The 21,370-nt window shown below is 33.2% G+C and overlaps 1 protein-coding gene and 2 long non-coding RNA genes across 3 annotated transcripts; 2 read left to right on the top strand and 1 right to left on the bottom strand.

Annotated features, from left to right (window-relative positions):
* Positions 1-1,269: 1,269 nt before the first annotated feature.
* On the top strand, positions 1,270-20,959 carry LOC121258621. The gene is made up of 3 exons (XR_005939436.1): positions 1,270-1,412; positions 18,991-19,001; positions 20,949-20,959. It is a non-coding gene; the product is annotated as an uncharacterized LOC121258621 (long non-coding RNA).
* Positions 5,431-9,989, bottom strand: LOC121258587 (glutamate--glyoxylate aminotransferase 2-like). The gene is made up of 13 exons (XM_041160128.1): positions 9,849-9,989; positions 9,357-9,422; positions 9,086-9,203; positions 8,584-8,665; positions 8,376-8,463; positions 8,022-8,180; positions 7,462-7,635; positions 7,235-7,366; positions 6,723-6,788; positions 6,540-6,604; positions 6,204-6,295; positions 5,962-6,118; positions 5,431-5,791 (listed from the first exon to the last, which is right to left on the bottom strand). The coding sequence occupies exons 1-13, from the start codon at positions 9,963-9,965 to the stop codon at positions 5,662-5,664; spliced, it is 1,446 nt and encodes a 481-aa protein (XP_041016062.1). The 5' UTR covers positions 9,966-9,989; the 3' UTR covers positions 5,431-5,661.
* On the top strand, positions 9,890-10,729 carry LOC121258619. The gene is made up of 2 exons (XR_005939434.1): positions 9,890-10,019; positions 10,599-10,729. It is a non-coding gene; the product is annotated as an uncharacterized LOC121258619 (long non-coding RNA).
* Positions 20,960-21,370: the final 411 nt, after the last annotated feature.

Genomic DNA, 21,370 nt, shown 5'->3' with positions numbered 1-21,370 from the left:
TTTGGACATTGGAGTATGTATTCACTCATGACCGTTTGTCCTACATTGGGGGTAGTGGTGGGGGTGCAGGTGAGGGTTTATAGCTAGGTAGGAGGGGATTTCATTCAATCTAGAATTTTGTATTTGGAGCTGTAGAGATAGATTTGCGTGCTCATACCTTTGTTGATGAGGCCATTCGTTCTAAGAATGCTTTTCAATGCCCAGGAGTTTCCTTTGCAGGAAGGTGGAGGTGATGGAGGTATTTTTTTTTTTTAAAACAAGTAGTATTCATAATTCGGAAGCAAATTACACAACACAATCCTTATAGTATCTGACATAATTATAGACTAGCAAGAGGTAGTCTTTCCCACTATGAAAATCTAAGGGGCAAGGGGGATAAAAATGAGGGGAATGCTTTCATAGAGATTATTGGAAGCTGTCCATTGCCTAATGGAATACGAGCATCGATTGTGATCTCGATGTATTTTCCTAATGTTCCAACTCTCAAACGATTGCAATATGATTCTTGTATTTATGGTGATTGGTTCTATGGTCCAATCTGAATTGCCACTTGTAAATCCCCTCCAACTGTGATTTTTTTGATTTACTGATCTTTTGCTTCTTTGATACCTATATACATTGCTATTGCCTCACCATGATTTGGATTTTGACTTTTTAAAAAAATGATGTTTTGGTATAGTCTTCCAATTATGAAGGTTGCTCAATTGTTTATTGCCCTATGCATTGCAATGTTCTCTAAAATTCTTGAGTACTCCATCTACAAAGTTTCCAAAGGTTGGACTGATGGAATCATGCACAATTTTATTTCTCAAAACCAGATATCATCCATGGCAAGAATCACAAACATTTGAAATTGATGCTCTTCTATGGAATAGATATTAAGAAGTTTGGATAAGATGCATTTTATCCAATTTTGATCTCAAGATCTACAAAATAAGAAATGTTTAAAGGCCAAGGAGATTGTCTCCAAAGAATTCTGGTGAAAGGGCATTTCAGAAACAAATGATTAGGAGTTTCTTCTTTAGAGTTGCATATAGGGTAGTGTGATTGATCATCATTCAAGGAAAGGACATTTTTCAGCGCAGACTTTGTAGGAATGATGTTATTTAAGATTTTCCAAGTTAGAAGCTTTAATCTATCTTGAACCCTTAGTTTCCAAACTACCCGATGTGGGAACACCTAGCCTAAGAGCTGACTTAGAAGATGTCACTCCCCTTGAAAGCTCTAGCTCATAACTATTAACTCTAGGAAAATTAGCTACCTGGCAAATAACCGATGCAGGAACTCCTTTACAAAAAGTACTAGTTTGAAAGGCTCGTTGGAATTGATCCGTTATGGGATTTACATTGTACGCAACAGAAGCACTTGAAGTACTAAACAGAATAGGTATTAGTTTGGTAATGGTTGAGTGAGTTCGCTTGATCTTTGCTAATTGGCTTACATTGTTATTACTGTATACTGGTATATATAGGTAGGAATGGCAGGACTCGTTAAGGTATTTAGTTTGATCGATCAGATTGATTATACTATACGAGTTCAACCAAGATCCAAAAAGTAAAGTGACTAGGAGTCATTATGCTATCAGGGTTAGCTTGGTAGAGTTCTTGGTAGAAAGAGAATTTGATTATAGCTTCAACGACATAATCAATGAGAATTAAAAAAAAGGAGAATATCAATTGGAGTAAACGATTGATCTCTATCCATAGACCTGCTAAAGACCCATACTATAAAGTACTTACTACCGGTGCCACGAAGATATATGTTTCTAGATCTCGCATTTTAAATAAGGAAAGGACGAAGATAGTTACTAAGCCGAGTGGAAAGAAGACTCACTACTCAATTCGAAGGCGACACCCCTTACTGCCTTTACGAAGATTTTCCTTCTTTGCTTCTTTTGTTTGAAATAGGACCGGACGGGGTATAATCTAGTTGTAAAGTTATGTAATAAGTAAGAAAGAGAAAATCGTGAATCAAAAAGTAGGAAACTGATACTCACCAAAACAAAGCATCTATCTTGCTCTGGCTTTTTCTCTTCCGTTACTTTAGGAATAGAAAAATTTGTGTATCCAAAGGAATAGATTGAAGAAGCCTTCTTAAAGTAGGGCGTTAAATTCTTCCTAAATGCTAAATGGAGGAAGAAAGAGAGCTCTTTTTAGCTAAAGATAGTACACCTCCCCACATATAGCTAGATTTGACATTCATCTTTGTCATATTGACTATCTTCTTTACATATAATCTTTGTGGCACATATGCACTAACAAGGAACAATCAATGTGGTTGAGTTGGATCCGCACTCATCTGATCAGTATCAGTATAACTCTGTGGTGAAGACCACATGGTCATATTACTGTCTTTTATGTAAGGGTGCTAACTGCTACCCACACCATACTGTGCGGGGTAGCCTCCTCCCCATCCCTCACCTCGCATGGGCCAGGGGTGGTGTTTTCACTACATATGGAATTAATGCTTATTGTTTTCTAGTTGCGGTACATGGTGCAATATCAAAGCATGTGGTAACCCTTGATTTGGTCTTAGATAGTAGATATTAGAGTTCTTTTGCAATATGTTGTATGTATGCTTGATAGAGAGGATTTGTAGTGAGGTAGGTAGCTTCTAAGAAGCAAGTTATGTTAGATGCAGTCGTGGAGTACGCAAGCGTCGCACAATCTTTTTGGAAAAGAGTGAGATCTACTATTAAAAATAAGTTTTTTTTTTTCATATGAGTCTCGTATTTACTCACTTTTTTTTCAAAGGAATTATGAGGCACTTACACGCTGTACGACTACAAATATCATTTCTTTAATAATAGATGCAATGTTGAAACGAATATTAGAAACATATTGCAAGAAGCCCACTATGCTTGTGTATTATGATCAGAATAAAAAACATCTAAGAAAAATAACTCGATAGAGATCAAGGTTAGACAATTGTTATGATTTGAGAGTTGTTGCATGTTTATCTTTTTCGCATTGAAGATTGTATGAAAGTTTTGTAGAAAGTGGTTTTACCATTGCTTATATTTCATTCAAATCCTTCTCTTCATGCCCCATCCCTCCAAAAATAAAAAAACCCTTTTGATTTATTCTTGAAACTCTCATAGTTAGGGGTGTCAAATCGTATTAACGGGTCATGTTCGTATAGTGTCAAGGTATGTACATTACACTTAACAGGTCAACACGAACACGACTCGTTAAGAATTTCATGTCAAAATTTCAAACTCGAACACGATACGGTAAGATAACGGGTTGACATGACACGACCCGTTAATGAATAAGAAATAAATTGACACGACATGATGACACGACCCGTTTCGTTTCAACCCGTTTACGTTAATGGGTAGAACAAATACGATACGACACGACACGACCCGTTTGATTTAATTGATTTTATATAAATATTTAAATATAAATAATATCTATAAAAAAATAAAAAATTAACTATAAGTCTAAAATTACAATCCAAACAAATATGATCCACATAATTTGTAATAATATTCATTATTAAAATTACATTCCAAATATAATAAACAAAACATACAATGTAAATATAATAAACAAAACATACAATGTAAATATAATAAAAAATTAAAAACACAGATCTGAACAAATTTAAAACTTGAAAAAAGAAGTGGAGCGTCCTCCTTGCCCTTTAGGTCTAAGAGTATAAAGGTAAATTTAATTTTCTTAATGGGTCATAACGGGTTGACCCGTTAGTGACCAGTTAAGCGATCGTGTCTTAACGGGTCAACCCGTTAAGGCTAAATCTTAACCCGCTTTTATCGTGTCGTATTCGTATTGGGTTAACGGGTCGTGTCGCATATTGCCACCCCTACCCCTAGTGAATACTGATAGAAGCAACCAGTTTAGGTGCTGCAGAAGCCCATATAAGAGGGGATGAAGCCCTCGGATTGCATCTGCATATTGGGTTATTCTTGAATGGAAAATGATTTATCTACAATATTTTGTACAACACATTGTACAACAATGTGTTAAATGAGGAATACTTTTATAAAACATCTTATAAAAGTAACATAATTTTATAAAAATACCCATTATTTAACACATTATTTGTTGTACAATGTGTTATATAAAATATCGTGGGTAGATCATTTATCCATGAAATCCTTAACTCTATGGATTTCCAATGGCCAATGGCCAATGGGGTTACTTCTCAAATTAATTTAATAGGCGAGAAATAATATTATCAATCATAAAATTCGTAAGTTCTGTGTATTTATTTGAAAAAAGAATAAATATAATATCTGTATGAAAAAGTCTTTTAATAATATACTCTTATCTTTTTTTAAAAAGAATAAACGACGCTTGAACCATCATAGATTATCGGGTATCTCCTCAAGTAATGTCGTATCCGAAACGAGAGGAAGAAGCATCTCATCGACATCAATAAGCTTTTCAGGAAAAAAAAAAAAAAAAGAAAAAGAAAAAAGATTTGCTTGCCTAATTTAGTGGACCACGCCTTTTCGTAGTGTTGTCAATTGTCATTCTCATTTCTTTTATTTTCTGTCTTGACTCTTCGTCTCCCGAGTGATTCCATCATGAATTAATAATAGAGTTGTGCTACTCCGCCCGCCTTGTATGCATTCTGTGTCTCGCTTGTATTTTTTTTTTAATTTTTTTAAAATATTTTTTTAACATGTTTAAACATTTTTAAAAAATAAAAAAAATATAAATACACTAATAATCACTTCTTTAACTATTAAATTTTTTTTAAAAAAATAAATATTAAATACATGAGCAGTCAAAATGAGAGACAAATTGAGGAGACATAATAACATTATTCTTACTGAATGAGTGGTGCTACTCTGCTGCCTGTATATGCTCACTCTGTATGCCGCTTAGTACAAATTATATATATTTTTTTTCAACTTGTTTTTTCAACATTTTTTAAACATGTTTAAGCATTTTTTTTTTTTAAAAAATTACAAATACACAAGGCCGTTTGAACTTTGAACTATTCTACAAAAGAGGATTACCGAACAAAAGCATCCAACTTGAAGATGGTTTCTTGCAATTCTAGGCCCCTTTGGATGATGAGATAGAGATAATTTTAGATGAAAATTAGAAGTTAAATAAAATATTATTAAGATATTATTTTTAATATTATTATTATTTTGAGATTTGAAAAAATTAAATTAATTATTATATTTTATATGAAAATTTGAAAAAATTATAATAATAAAATGAGATAAAACTGTTTTTAAATCAACCGGGGCTACTCTACAATATCGATCTCTCTTTTTCTTTTTCTTTTTTTTTTTTTTTTTTTTTTATTCCTTTCCTCGGTTTTCCGGTGAGTTTTTTTTAATTTTTTTTCTCTCTTTTCCCTTTAAAGATCAGACCTTAGAATGCGCCCATTTCTTGTGATGAATAAAGATCCTATTTGATCCAAAAGACGTCAACGTGAGCTGTCTGAAGAAGATAATACAAACGTATACACAAATTATAAAGGGCCTAATGGCCACACGAGAGTTGATAGAGATTTTGACATATTTGAGATGATACAGGAAGCTGGGAAGAGCAAGAATTGTCTTCAACATGTCGGACTAGTGTATATCCTGGAAAGCTAGGAAGAGATGAAATGGCTTGTGACAGCATAAAAAATATGATACAACTTGGAGATTTGATGAAGCTTCTTCATCCTTTACATCCTCGAATAACCTCTATGGTCTTCATATTGCTCCATAAACTCATCATTGAATTTCTTGTAACTGTCCATGATTGCAGGCATTTCCTCCTCAGCAGGTAAGATGGTTGTCCTCAAGTGGAAGACCCTATTATATGGAAAAGTACAGTTTAATTCAAAGAATCTATTAGAAACATTTTAAAGATAGGGAGACCTTTATTCAAGGTTACAAAAGATGATATACAAAAAGGCGAGATTCCATCGGAATGTAACTAAATAAGAAACAAGCCCAACAGGGATTAGAAAAAGAGTAGTTACCCTTCTCTCTGTCCAAATCCTGAGCCAGGGACAGTTGAAATGCCAGTGGCTTCCAAGAGTTTGAGACAATAGAAAACATCAGGAACCTTTCCGGCCCTTTTGGCAGCTTCTATTGCTCTTTGTGGCAAGCGTATTTGAGGGAACGAATACATGGCACCTAAAGACAATTTTCTCAATTCTCAACAATAACCGACCGTTTAATATAGAAAAATCTCGAACATATATGTCCAGAAACATTTTACCTTCTGTAAAATTACAAACCACATTTCTGCAGCTATTAAATCCATCAGTCATTATCCTTGCTCTTCTCCTTAGTGATTCAATAATTCCTTTGCTGCATGTTTTCATGGTACATAAATTACTATTATTCACCACTCAAAGAGGTAAGAGGTCATCTCTTGACACCACAGAGCAGACAAACATTCCAAACATCAATCAGTTCTTACCCACACGAGGGAAAAAAATAAAGATTTCACTCTTTCTATCCAATGATCTTGTGTTTAATGTAACGATGTAGTAGACCAACAAATTATGAATAACCACAGCGAGTAGCAAAACCATATACTTCTTAGCTATACCTTTCCCGAACAAATTGCTCATATGAGATATCTCCAGGTTTGGGTGGGTTCACCATCAGCCCCATCTATAATCAAAGAAATAAAAGTAATCTTCACATTGAGATGATAGGTTATGAATGCAGAACTTGGTGTGCCTTGTTCAACGCAGAATACCACAACACAAAAAATAAAGTTCGAACTCACAAATATCTGTGCAGGCACATTTGGGCTGAGTGAAATGGAAGCAACTTTATAGATCTCATCAACTGTCTGCAACATTAAGTATTGAAATAAAAAAGAGAAGCTAATACCATTTGGAATGAAGAACTAATTGTGCTGGGATTCCATTCCACAAGTTTTAGAAGACTATTTTAATTAAACCAGCATGGTAAAAACCAGTTCTTTATGTCTGAGACAGGCATGAATTGGTATTTGCCGACTAACAATAACTATGAATTCAGAGGCTTCTAGTAGACCACATCCTAACATCGTTTTCTTGTCTTCCTCTCAGTGATTTACAAAACCTCACTGTTGTGTCCTTTGTTATTAATTTCAATGCATTTTGATTTCAAATACTCGTGTAAAGTAATATATGCAAACCTTGTCCCTTATCTCAAAAAATTCTGTACATGCAAAAGTTCCCAGTTTGCAACTTAAAAACATGCTCGCGCGCGCATAAAGAGACTCAATCAGAGAAAAGTTATAGAGAGAAAAACCTTTGGAGGAATGTTAGTCATCTCAAAGTATCCACCCCGCTGCCCACATTCACCCCAATATCCTTTGGACACAGTGTGGAAAGAGACAAGCTGGAGTTCCTTCCTTATGGGTGGTCCCATTTCCATTAAAACCTTCAGTGTTATTAGGAAACTATATTATATTTATAATTTGATAGCCCATGCTGAAACTAAGACAAAGATAGATCTAACAGCACAAGAATGTATACCTTTCTAGCACTAATAAAGGGGCGTTCATCCTGGTATATGTTCTGCTGATAAACCTCATCTCCAAGCAAGACTAAGTCTTCTTGGTAGCAGAACTTAAGTATTTCCCTCAAATTAGCTTCACTAAGACACTGACCTGTGGGGTTTCCAGGGTTTATAATCACCATTGCCCTTACCTGATCATATTCCAATACATTAGATATTTAGTTGCCGTAACCATGCATTACAAGAAGCAAAGTAAACAGCTTAATTATTTCAAAGTACACACCAGAAGGGAATATGATATTCCAGTATTATATATAAATGGAAGACTAAACAAATCTTCACAAGGTGAATATATGTACATGGTAATGAAATTACTCTCCCAAGAACCTGCCAAGAAAATTGAGATTTGTATATGCAGACAAGGGCAATTGGAAGTTAAACAGCCAACTTATTTCTGGATCTCTCAAATATCAGCTCATATTCAGGTCCTACGACCCATCTATTTTTATCAACTTATCAACTCCCAAAATGGTTGCAACAACATTTCACAGAAATTGCTGAGCATATGAATACTAACAGTTATTCCTTTAGAGCGAGCCACAGCAACTGACTGGCGAAGGTCATTAATGTCGAGGCCCCAATTAGCTGTCTCCTCTAGGTAATATGGAACAAGAGAACCACCGAATAGAGATATTGCAGCCGAGTAAAGAGGGTACTGGGGTACTGGAACCAAAACCTGGCGATTCACAAAAACTGATGAAAGAAGTTGTCTGGGTGGAAGAATTGGGAATCAAAAGCCCTTGATTAATATCAAGAAATTAAAAAAAAAAAAAAAAGAATTAAGGGAAAAGAAAAGAGGAAATGGAAGAAGAAATGTGTCAGATAAAGGAGGACAACTATGTTTGCAAATTTATTTGAAATTTGTTATTACCCCATCCCCTTCACCACGGATGATGGTATTCAAGATCTGCATCACACCTTTGCTAGCACCATCCGTGAGAAATATGAGCTCTGGGTCACTGTCAATGGAGTACAAAACAAGTAACCCCTTCAGCTAATAACTGGGTAGCAAAATAAAAAATTTTGTTTGTAAAACATAAATCGAGACCTGTACAAGGATTTATATGGGGCATTGGTACCTTGGATAACCATCACGCCTTTCAATGAACTCTGCCACTTCCTTCCTTATTCCTGGAATACCTCGGGAGTCACTGTAGGCACCTATATTTAACGATTATATGGTTTTTGTTATAGTTCATTAATGAAGTACATGCAAACCAGCAATAAGATGTAAACCAGAGGACTGAGGACTTGAGTGGAAAAATTTTGAAGGGGGAGGAGAAATCTAATAGGAGCATAAGAACTGGAGATAAAAAGGATTTGATAACTAAACTGAAAGTGCAGCTTTTAATATTGAGATGATGATGCAGGCCAAAATTTTTTGCACAAGTCTTTTAAGTAGATTACTCCCCACAAATAACAGACAGAGGAGCCCTTTTTTTCCTTTCAGGGGGCAGCGGGTGCAAAACCATAAGTTGAAATCTAAAGACATTGCAATTTGAGTTGTGTTATCTAAGATAGTTCATTATTTTTCTTGTATGAACAAAGAACAGAAAATGAAGGGCAGATCAAAGAGAATACCAAGACCACCCGAAGTTAATGAAAGATAATGTTTTGCTTTTGCAATTGCATCAGCAGGAAAAAGCAGACCAACATTTGGGTCATCTAGTAGAAATGGAGCTTGGCACAGAGCAACCACCTGCAACAGAGCAATTCTTTGGTTCAACAGAAACTATGCTGAGAAGAATTCCAAAAGAATTAAATTTAACCAGAATGGGATGTTAAAAGAGAAAGAATTCCAAAACTGGGAAAGAACCAAAACTGCACTAAGACATAAGGCAATTGTGAAAACCTGGCGAGCAAATGTCAGTGGCTTCTGTCCTAGTGCATGAGGATTACCAACATTTGTGAAAATAATCTGTGGAAACAAATGAGAATAATGATGACTAGAATAGCACTTAAGATAGTTGCAACTTGCAGTACTACAATATTAAACTCTTGCCCAGAATACAAGATCTTAAAGATACTGTGCAATACAAAATCATTTTGAATTACTTGTAATTTCCTTTTCCGCAGTTGCGGGATAAGCATATGGATGTGCATACACAGCAAACATCTACAGGATTTATGAACACAGATCTAATACAGATAGTAGGATATAAAGAGGATATAAATTTCTTGCACCTTGTTCTAGAATAAAGAGGATATAAATTTCTATAAAATACTTTGGTGCCCCTGTAATTACGTCGTATAAAAAGCACTCCTACCCGAATCTCTAGAACAAGGTGCAAGAAAGCTAAAACCTTATGACCAAGTACTAGCCAAAGAGAGTGAGTATGCACACCTTTTTCCCTTCTTTCTGAAGCTCAGAAGCTCGAAGATACAGTTCGCCTCTTACAGCATATTGGACCTTCTTCACATTTTCATTCAGTGACTCGTAGTCTAATGCCTTTGGAGACATGATGAATCAGCAGCCTTCTTACAAATCTCACCCCAACACAAAAGAGGTAAAACAGTACCTGTAAACTCAGTTTCTTAGATGAAACTTCAATGGAATCATGAGTTAGTAACAAGCCAACCTAAAAATGTCCAGGAGAAAAACTAACACTGTAACTCTATGAATTAAATAGGATGAACACTTCGAGTAAGGCTCGAATTAAATCACCACTTCTTTCAAAAGCGATGAGAAGGAGTAAAAGTACTCCTTTAATTATATCTAAAATATGCCACCCAAACATGAAATCCCAAGGATAAGTAATAAGGGAGAATAGAAAATTAACAGAACGGATGTTTAAGAACGATACAAACTGAACCAGTATAAGCTATCCATGACTAAAGAGGCAAGAAAATCATAGATCCTCATCAAAGAAAATCATAGTTAATGAAGAAGGATCAATCCATAAACCCCATTTCTAAACCAAACAGAAATGAGCGGATTCTCTAATCGTTACAGAAGGAAAAAAAAAATGAAAACTTGAAAACCCCATTAACAGACACTAATCTCCCAAACAAAACCCAATTTTTTAGCACAAATGATGAATTAAAACTCGTATTCGAGGTGATTTTAATATGGGGATCATTATAGTCGAAGAAGGTACCTGTGAACTAGGCTTTGAGTTTTCCGTACGAGAGGCCGGCTAGCTCGTAGAGTCACTGCATGTGCTGTTCCTAAGGAACACAGAGATACGCACGCACAAGTTTGGAATGCTACTGTGTTCCCTCTGACAAAAACCCTTTTTTTTTTTTTTCTTTTCTTTTTTTTGTCGAGAAGGGATATGATATCATGTGGCACAAGGTGAACACAGTGGACGATGGATTCGCTGGGGTGCCTATATATATGGAATATCAAGTCAAAAGGGATAAAGCTCATGCAACAAGTGTGGCCTAGCTTCAAACTTTGAGTTCCCGGTGGATAAAGAAGCTCGTTTATCACACACCCACTGTCTCACTCTCTCAAGTTTGTTGACTATTGTTAATCAATTTTTCTTCTTCCTCTGGGTTGCAGTTTTTGTTGAGAAGTTTTACACAACTAAGAAACAAATTCATCCTAATTTTTATAAGGAGTTACTTCACTCCTCCTATTAGAAATTTTATGGAGAGAAAATGAATGTTTCTATATGGTATCAGAGTAGGTTAATCTATGACTAATGATGAGCTCTTGCAACTTACCCACTATGATAGTACTAGAAATACCGGCCCACACATGAGGGGTTATGTTGAAAAGTCCCCATACGGCTTATGAACAATGACGCGGAGAGGCCTGTAGGAGGAGGAATCTTGAGAGGCCTGTAAAAACATGGAGAGTAGGGGTTAATTTTAAACCTGAAAACCGGACCGGACCGGACCGGGTTTACCAGTTTTGAACCGGTCCGGTTCGGTCCGGTTCCGGTTTTAGAATTTTTGGGACCGGACCGGTTCATAAAAAAATATACAAAAAAAAAAATATTTTTATATATAAGTTATTAAGTTTTATACAAAATATTATATATATATATATATATATTAATATATAAAATTATAAATTTATATGTGAAATTTTTATATATAATATATATAATTATATATATTCATATATGAAATAATTTCATATTATAATTTATAAATTATTACATTAAATGTTAATACTAATATATAAGTTTATAAATAATACTAATAGTCTAATATAGACTATAAACTATAGTTATACTTATAATTAATACTAAAAGATTTTACTAAAAGTTTATAACTAATACTAATATTAAATATATAGTTTATAACTAATACTAATATATAACTTATAACTATACCAATAGTCTTATATTAATACTATTATATAGTCTAATATATTATTTAGCTATACTAATATTAATATTATAATATATAAGTCTATAACTATTTAACTAATACTAATAGTCTAATATAAACTATAGACTATAGTTATAATTAATACTAAAAGTTTATAAGTAATACTAATATTAAATATATAGTTTATAACTAATACTAATATATAACTTATAACTATACTAATAGTCTAATATTAATACTATTATATAGTCTAATATATTATTTAGCTTTACTAATATATAAGCCTATAACTATTTAACTAATAGTCTAATACTAATAGTTTAATATAGACTATAGTTATACTTATACTAATATAGTTATACTAAATCACTATAGACTATAGTTATACTTATACTAATATAGCTATACTAAATCACTAAAAGTTTATAACTAATACTAATATATAGTTTATAACTAATACTAATATATAACTATACTAATAGGCTAATATTAATACTATTATATAGTCTAATATATTATATAGCTATACTAATATACAAGTCTATAACTATTTAACTAATAGTCTAATACTAATAGTTTAATATAGACTATAGTTATACTTATACTAATATAGTTATGCTAAATCACTATAGACTATAGTTATACTTATACTAATATAGCTATACTAAATCACTAAAAGTTTATAACTAATACTAATATATAGTTTATAACTAATACTAATATATAACTATACTAATAGGCTAATATTAATACTATTATATAGTCTAATATATTATATAGCTATACTAATATACAAGTCTATAACGATTTAACTAATAGTCTAATACTAATAGTTTAATATAGACTATAATTATAGTTATACTAATATAGTTATACTAAATCACTATAACTAATACTAATATATATAATATAACTATACTAATAGACTAATATTAATACTATTAATCTATTATATAGTCTAATATATTATATAGCTATACTAATATATAAGTCTATAACTATTTAACTAATATTAATAGTTTAATATAGACTATAATTATAGTTATACTAATATAGTTATACTAAATCACTATAACTAATACTAATATATAACTATACTAGTAGGCTAAATGTATATTACAAATATTTATATACAGTGACAAATATTTATATATATAACTATACTAATATTAAATTTATTACAAATATTTATATATAGTTATATTAAATTACTATAGTCTATTAAATGTATTACATTGAAAATATATTAAATGTATTACAAATGTTTATATATAGTTATATTAAATTACTATAGTCTATTAGAATTAATTGCTTGATTGTTGAAAGGACTATTGGAGTTGGTGGCTTGGTGCATAGTTATTGAAGTTTTTTGTTGGATGTTCTAAGTTATTGTAATTTGGACTTGTAATTTGTTGGATTTTTAGACTTGTAATTCAGACTTTTTAAGTGTTTGGACTTGTAATTTTTTGGACTTGTAATTTAGACTTTTGGACTTGTAATTTGTTGGACTTTTGGACTTCTAATTTAGACTTTTGAACTTATTTTCTACCATAGGCTCATAGGCTTGTTGATATCCATTCTTGAATTTCTTGTGATTGCTCTAAAAAATATATGTGCAAGTACTAAGTTATTTCCTTTAACATGCAAGGATTTATTGTAGATAAGGCAGCTTATTGCAGATTTTTTTTTTCAGTTTTTGTAGTAGTTATATTTATAAGTTTGTAAAACAGGTTTTTTTCCAATTTTTTTTCAGATTTTTTTCCAGTTTTTTAGTAAAACAATTTTTTGGAGTGAATCAGATTTTTGTAGTGAATCAGATTTTTTGTAGTAAAACAGATTTTTTATTGAAGTAATTTTTAGTAAAGCAGATTTTTTTATTTAAAGTTAAAACAGATTTTTTGTAATAACAGTTTGTAAAACATATTTTTTTAAATCAGTTTTTTTATTTTATAAACAAATTTTTAATGACAAACTATGAAATTTACATTTTAAAAAAAACTGAAAAACCGGACCGGACCGGACCGAAAACCGGTAAAACCGGAAGTACCGGTTTAAGAGGGTAACCGGTGCGTAATCGGTTTTGGAAAATACAAAACCGGTACATACCAGTACGGTCTTAGATTTTGTCCAAAACCGGACCGGACCGGACCGGTTACACCCCTAATGGAGAGAGTTGAAAGCTATAATGAGGCGGTGATTTGTACCTGGCCACTATTATAAATACCTCTACCAAAACCTACAAAATCTTACACAGGGGTCTAGGAGTGTAGATGATTACCATAAGGAGATAGAGTTGGCTATGATTCGGGCTAATGTAGTGGAGGATCGAGAGGTCATGATAGTTAGATTTTTTAGTGGGTTGAATATGGAGATAACCAATGTAGTTGAGTTGCAACATTATGTGGAGGCAGAGGACATGGTGCACATGGCTATGAAGGTGGAGAGATAATCAAAGAGAAATGGTACAACAAGGTATACTTCGGTTTCTAACACTCATTGGAAACCAAAGTGGGACAAAAATGATCAAGTTGTAACAAAGGGGAAGACCGAACTACCTAAAGGGAAAGATAAGAGAACTAGCAATGTCCAAATATGCGGATGATGATTATGTGTGACAATGGAGAAGTGATGATTGAAAGTAAGGGTGATAGTGAGGAGAAGCCCGGGTTGGTTGATACTAGTGATGATAATGGAGTGGAGTATCCCGTGACAAGTGAATCTCTTAATGTCAGACGTGCTCTCAATACACAAATCAAGGTGGATGATATGGAGCAGCAGAGAGAGAACATTTTTCATACTAAATGTCACATCAACAACAAGGTATGTAGTGTGATCATTGATGGGGAGAGTTGTACTAATGTTACTAGCACTATTTTAATTGAGAAATTGAATTTACCTACCTTGAAACACTTTAAACTATACAAATTGCAATGATTGAATGATTGTGGGGAGGTTAGGGTAAATAGGCAAGTGTTAGTTTCTTTTTCAATTAGAAAATACATGGATGAAGTGCTTTGTAATGTAGTGCCTATGCATGCTAACCATATTTTGTTGGGAAGACCATGACAGTATGATAGGAAAGTGATTCATGACGGATTCAAGAATAGGTATACTTTGGTAAAAGAAAATAAGACCATTACTTTTGTACCATTGACTCGAAGACAAGTATATGAATATCAAGTGAAATTGAAAAGAGAGAATGAGTTAAAAAACACTTGTGAGACCGAGAGTTCAAAAAAAGAAGATGAAAATGAGATTGAAAGAAAAAAAAAAAGAGTGAAAGAAAAAAGAGGGTGAAAAGAAAAAAAAAGAGTGAAAAGAAAAGAGAGAGTGAAGAAAATGAGAGAAAAACAAAGAGAAAATTGAGTTTTTATGATAAGACAAATTTTACTACTAACGAACTTGACAAACCATTGCCTAGTATGGTTGTTTCTTTGTTGTAGGGATATGAGGTCATGATTCCTAGTGGTGTATTTAGTGGATTGCCATCTATCAGAGAGATAGAACATTACATTGATTTTGTGTCGGATGTGACAATTCCTACCCGACATTTCTTTGACGAACATGAGTCCTTGACGTACTTGAAGGGACAAGGTAAGTTGAATAGAATGCATGCCAAGTGGGAGGAATTCATTAATACATTTCCTCCTGTAATCAAATACACACAAGGTAAAGAAAATTTTGTGGTTGATGCTTTAACAAGAAAGTATGTCCTTGTCTTCATTTCAGATGCAAAGTTATTGAGATTTGAATATGATAAGGAATTGCATGCTATGATGATAACTTTGCTAGTGTGTATGGAGCGTGTGAAAATGCATCGTTTGGTAAGTGCTATAAACTAGATTGATATTTGTTTAGAGAGAACAAGTTTTGTGAGCCTACTAGTCTTATGCGTGAGATGCTAGTGCATGGATGTGATTTGTATGGTCATTATGGTGTAAAAAGGATTTTAAACATGTTGCGTGACCATGGGTGGGAATATTGCTTGCCATTCATTGACTTTGCATATACTTGGAGTGGTCATTTTGGTGCAAGGAAGACTTTAAATGTGTTTCATGAACGTTTGTGTGAGTATCATTTGTCATTCATTGACTTGTTGTATGAACGTTTGCGGGAGTATCATTTGCTCTTATTAGAGTTTGCATATAATAGAACCATACATACTACTATTTCTTATTCTTCTTTTGAAGTTGTTTATGATTTTAATCCACTTATTCGTTTAGCTTTGATGCTTTTGCTTGTTGATGACATGAGTAACTTGGATGGACTTTTCCAAATTCTTGAAAAAATAAATGAAAATTCATATCAAGTGGATCTTCCATGTAAGTACCATATTTCTGTTACTTTCAATATTTCTGATCATTTTCCCTTTGATGTAGGTGGAGATTCGAGGTCGAATCATTTTAAGGAAAGGGGGAATGATAGACACCAAGTTGGATCAAATCTTAAAGATCCTTTGCAAATTTCAGATGTGGCAGTAACAAGATCGAGAGCTAAGAACTGTAAGGAAGCAATGTAATGATTGGTACAATTTACTTGGGACGAATCTAGCAAGAGCCGAATATTCAAGATAGGTTTGAGAGAAGAAGATTCAGTGATCATCCACGTGATACAAGCTATGGAAGAGTGTAACATAAATTAGGGCCTATTATTATGTTTATATAATTGAAGGCATTGGACTTGTTTATTTCATTAAAGAGACTTATTTAATTAGTTATAGGAATTAGTCTAGAATAATTGGGCTTGAGGATGCTTGGCCCACATATTTTTTATTTTGTTGAACTAGGGTTTCAAGGAGTTACTGTAGCCTCATTTTAATCAACTTATGAAATTTGCTGAATTTATTCATTGTGAGCTGAGTTTATCTCCTTTTGTTATTGAATGAACTTTTGAACTTATCAAAAGAAAATCACAACCTTTGTAGCGTTTTTCCTTATAATTTAAGTTCTTGAGACAGGTTCTTCAATGGGTCTAGATTTTCATATAATCTAGGTTCTTGAAACAAGTTCTTCAATGGGTATAAATTTTCCATTGGCTTTCTTGGGAGAGTTTTCAAATTGATTGTGGGTTCAAGAGATTCTATTCCCACGAGTTCATATCAAACAAACTCATCCTGGTCTTTATAAGGAGTTACCTCACTCCTTATTAGGCCTTTTATGGGGGAGAAAATGAGTGTTTCTATAATTTTAATGGTCGTATTTCAGCTATATTTGTCAGGCGTCACATTTTCCAAATTTTGGAACCGGAATTGAACTGGTTGGAGTCTCCAACTAAATTTTGGCTTATTTGATAAAGGAGTCGTGCCAGCGTGCCCAGCTTAGGCATGCTCGCTAGCACAAAATTGCTTTTTTATTTTTATATTTTTTAATATATTTAAATATTTTTAAAAAATAAAAAATACCAATATACTAAACATCACTTTCTTAATTATTAAGTAAAAGAGTTTAAAAAAATATTTTTACATGAGCGATCAAAATGAAGGGGAAAGTCAAGCGACATACTAACATTTTTCTTTGATAAAGGGTGATGCTACTCCCACAAAGGGAGGCCACCGTGAGAGTCACCGAATAGGTAAAATTTTATCAATTTTTTGTTTTTAACTCATTAAACATTTTCAAAAAGAAAAAGAAAAAAATACAAATTCATTAAAAAATACTTATTTTACTATTAAGTAAAAAATTAAAAAAACTCAATCGGTGGCCACCATGTGGGATAAGCATTTCTCTTTGATAAATGATGCTTATGATAATATTATTAAGAATAATGCTACTATGCCTCCTTAATTTGTCCCATCATTTTGACAGCTCATGCATTTATTTATTTTTAATGTTTTTCTTAATAGTTAAGGAAGTGACTATTAGTGTATTTGTATTTTTTTATTTTTTAAAAATATTTAAACATATTTAAAAAATATATGAAATAAAAAGCAAAAAAAAAAAAAAAAATGAAAAGTACAATTTGCACTAGGCGGAAAAGAGTGGGCACATGCAAACGGCAGAGTGGCAACACTCATTCAATAATATAGGACCATTTTCTTTTTCAGCACTAGACAAAACAAGTACGGGTGGCCGAAAAGACAGTTTGTTTGTCGCGTTTATAAGCTGATAATAATTTAATAAACTAACAGCATGTTTTAATATAAAATGATATTTATTGAGTTTAATTTTGTGAGATATTTTTTTTAAATTAATTATTTCACAATTCGGTAATTTTTATTTATTTATTTATTCTTACAAGAGTCTACATGAAATCTGGTAAAAAATTGGTTTTACTATCTTAAGTTTTGGACCAAAAACATCAAAAAAATAAAATAGCATTGAAGATTTTTTTTTTTAAATGGGTTTTTAAATAAAAATAAAACACCACTAAGAAAATTTGAGAAGTCATAAAAATAAATTGGGAAATTAAAAAAAAAATGAAAATGTCATTTAAAAATTAAAAATGGTTAGGAAAAAAGAGGACTACCTACTGATAAGGTGACCACAAAAATGCAGCCGAATATCTTCTACTTTTCTTTATGCAAGTTAAAGTGAAAATGTAGTAAACATAAACTCATAAGAGAGACACCAAGAATTTTTTACATTGAAAGAAGGGAAAAACCACAGGCTTAGTCCCGTTAAAACTTCCACTATCAATAATAATGGGTTGATAGATTGTCTTCTCTAGAATAATATCTAAAGGCTACCAATACATCATGAAGAATATCTATATTCTCAGTTCAACATAAAATCATCACCATACATATAGAAAACTACAAGAATGACGAGAATGATTTCACCAAGTGAATATTTGCGGAAAACGAATGAAGAGAAATCTCAGTGATCAGCAGTAGTCAAAATGAAGTTGTCGCCATCAGGAACAACATATTGAAATTTCTACAGAATCGAACCACATATGATCTCTCAAGTCTTTGATGGAAGTGTGAGGAGAAATCCTCGTACATGGTGCACATCATCTCTTCTTTTCTATCTTTTTCTCCTCTCTTTTTGTTCTTCTTATTGTTTTTTCCACGGCTCACTAACATACACCGTTTATCACTTTATATATATAAGACAAAATGAAAATTACAAAGGTGCCATCAGAGTGGCTTAGGCAGTTTGGCTCACATGGAGGCACCGACCACATCAAATCTCCCCTTCCCGACTATGTGAAGGGCTCCACCAAGCCCATTTTTGTTCTACATACTTCGAGTTTTTGCATAGGCAGCAACCTTGTCATCGTATATGACTCATTTTCATTAGTATAAATTTTCTCATTCTATAACAACTTCATCTCCAATACATCATGAATCTAGTGATATCTCACATCAATATGCTTGAGTCTTGAATGAAAGGTTGAGTTCTTGCTGAGATGGATAACACTCTGACTGTCACAGTAGAGAATATACTTATCTTATTTTTGACCCAGTTCTTCTATGAATTTATTCAACCATAGCAACTCTTTACTAGTTTCAGTTATGGCAATATACTCAGCCTCTATGGTAGACAAAGCAACACATTTCTATAGTTTGGATTGCCATGACACAACTCCTCCTGAATAAGTAATCAAGTACGCTTATGTAGACTTTCTAGAATTAATGCCACCAGCCATATTTGCATCCATAAACCCATCAAGCACATGCTTACTAGTCCCAAAGCACAAACACACCCTAGAAGTACCTCTAAGATACATGAGAATCAATTTCACAGCCATCCAATGTTCTTTTCCAAGATTAGAGAGGAATCGACTGACAACTCCAACAACATGAGCCATATCAGATCTTGTGTACACCATGGCATAGATTAAGCCATATCAGGTCTTGTGAACTTAGCTTCGAATGACTTGCAAGTGGAGAACTCACTGGTTTTGCCTTGCCCATGTTAAACCTTTTTAGTACCTTCTCAATATAAGTCTCTTGAGATAGCCACAACTTGCATTCTTTGAGATCTTCATACCAAGAATCTATTTTGCGGATCCTAAGTCTTACTAAACTCTCTTTTCAATTTATTAATTTTTTTTTTAGAATTATGACAACCTATTAATATTTCATCCACTATAGCAAGAGAATAATAAAGTCATCTTTAGATAACTTTTTAATAAATACACATTGATCATAAGTAGTTTTTATCATACTCGTGCTCACCCATAAAGGAATCAAACTTCTTGTACCATTGTCGAAGTGTCTATTTGAGTCCATATAAACTCTTTTCCAGTCGATACATAAGATGCTCTTTGCCCTTTATTGTGAATCCCAATGGTTGCTCTATATGTATTTCCTCATCCAAATCACCGTGGAGGAAAGCAGTCTTTACATCAAGCTGCTCCATTTCTAAATTCATACTAGTAGCAAAGCCTAAGACAACTCTGATAGAAGATATTTTTATCACGGGCAAAAACATTTCTTCAAAATCAATGTCTTTCTTCTAACTAAACCCTTTCACAATAAAACGTGCCTTGTACCTTTGTTGTGATTTGTTTGCCTCAATCTTCAATCTGAAAACCCTTTTATTATTTAGTACTCTTTTAGCCTTCTGTAGTTCTACCAACTTATAGGTATGGTTCGCATGCCGCAGTTTGATCTTTTTTTGCATGGCTCTTAACTATTCATTTTTCTGATTATGTTGCATAGTCTTTTGAAAACATTTTGGCTCTCTCCCATCTGAAAGTAAAACATACTCAGCAGCAGACAATTTGGTGGAAGGCTGATGCTTTCTAGTAGATCTTTGTAACTAATTTTTTGCAGGTGGTTCTAAAGGCGGTTGGTCTACTTGTTGTTTTGATCTCATATCATCAATTTCAGGTTCACCACTTTCAACAGTATCAACATGTTCTTCTCATACATCTCCCCCGTGCTCATCATGCGTTAGAGAAGAAGGAAAGACTGAATCCATATCAACAAGTTTTTCATTGAAAGATGTAGGCCTTTTATTTTGATTCACATCTTCAATAGTTTGATTCATGTGCATAATCCAGGAAGATGCACTGCTTGGATGTGCTATCAAGCTTGTACCTCTCATTTTTTAGGAATATGAACAAAAAGCCCTGCAGCCGAACACCCTCAAATGCTCGAGAGAAATATCTTTTCATGTCGTAAACCCTTTTAGGAATGTCAAAATCCAAAGGAATCGAAGAAGAAAGGTTGATCAAATCAACTGTTGTCCCTATTGCCTCACCCCAAAAGGGATTAGGCAATTTCGCATGAGAGAGCATACACCTGATTTTTTTCAAAAATGGTTCTATCCATTCTCTCTGCTACACCTTTCTGTTGTGGTGTTTTAGGAACTGCTTTCTCAAGCCTGATGCCATGACTTCTGTAGTATTCTTCAAATGGTCCTCTCACCACCATTATTCGCCCGAACACACTTCAAATATCTTCCGGTTTTTCTGTCAACTTTCACATGTAGTGTCTTGAACATATCTAGCACTTGGTCTTTAGTTTTTAGTGGAAAAACCCGCATTTTTCTAGAATGGTCATCAATAAAAGTAACATAATACAATGCACCACCAACACATTTGATATCCATAGTACAAACATCAGTGTGAAACAAATCAAGAATATCACTATTTTTAGAAGGAGAAAATTTCTTAAAAGAAATTTTTCGT

The sequence above is a fragment of the Juglans microcarpa x Juglans regia genome, chromosome 3S, assembly GCF_004785595.1.
Source record: "Juglans microcarpa x Juglans regia isolate MS1-56 chromosome 3S, Jm3101_v1.0, whole genome shotgun sequence".
Classification (NCBI taxonomy): domain Eukaryota; kingdom Viridiplantae; phylum Streptophyta; class Magnoliopsida; order Fagales; family Juglandaceae; genus Juglans; species Juglans microcarpa x Juglans regia.
The sequence above is the reverse complement of the archived record's forward strand: the minus strand, read 5'-3'. Positions and strand labels throughout refer to the sequence as shown.

Bases quoted from the DNA above. Each gene is read 5' to 3' on its own strand.
- LOC121258587 (XM_041160128.1), bottom strand. From the start codon at position 9,965: ATGTCTCCAAAGGCATTAGACTACGAGTCACTGAATGAAAATGTGAAG. The intron at 8,666-9,085 runs GTATTCTCTTTG...CGTTAAATATAG, and splicing joins ATTAACTTCGGGTGGTCTTG to GTGCCTACAGTGACTCCCGA. The intron at 7,636-8,021 runs GTTAGTATTCAT...GAATATGATCAG, and splicing joins CTCGCTCTAAAGGAATAACT to GTAAGGGCAATGGTGATTAT.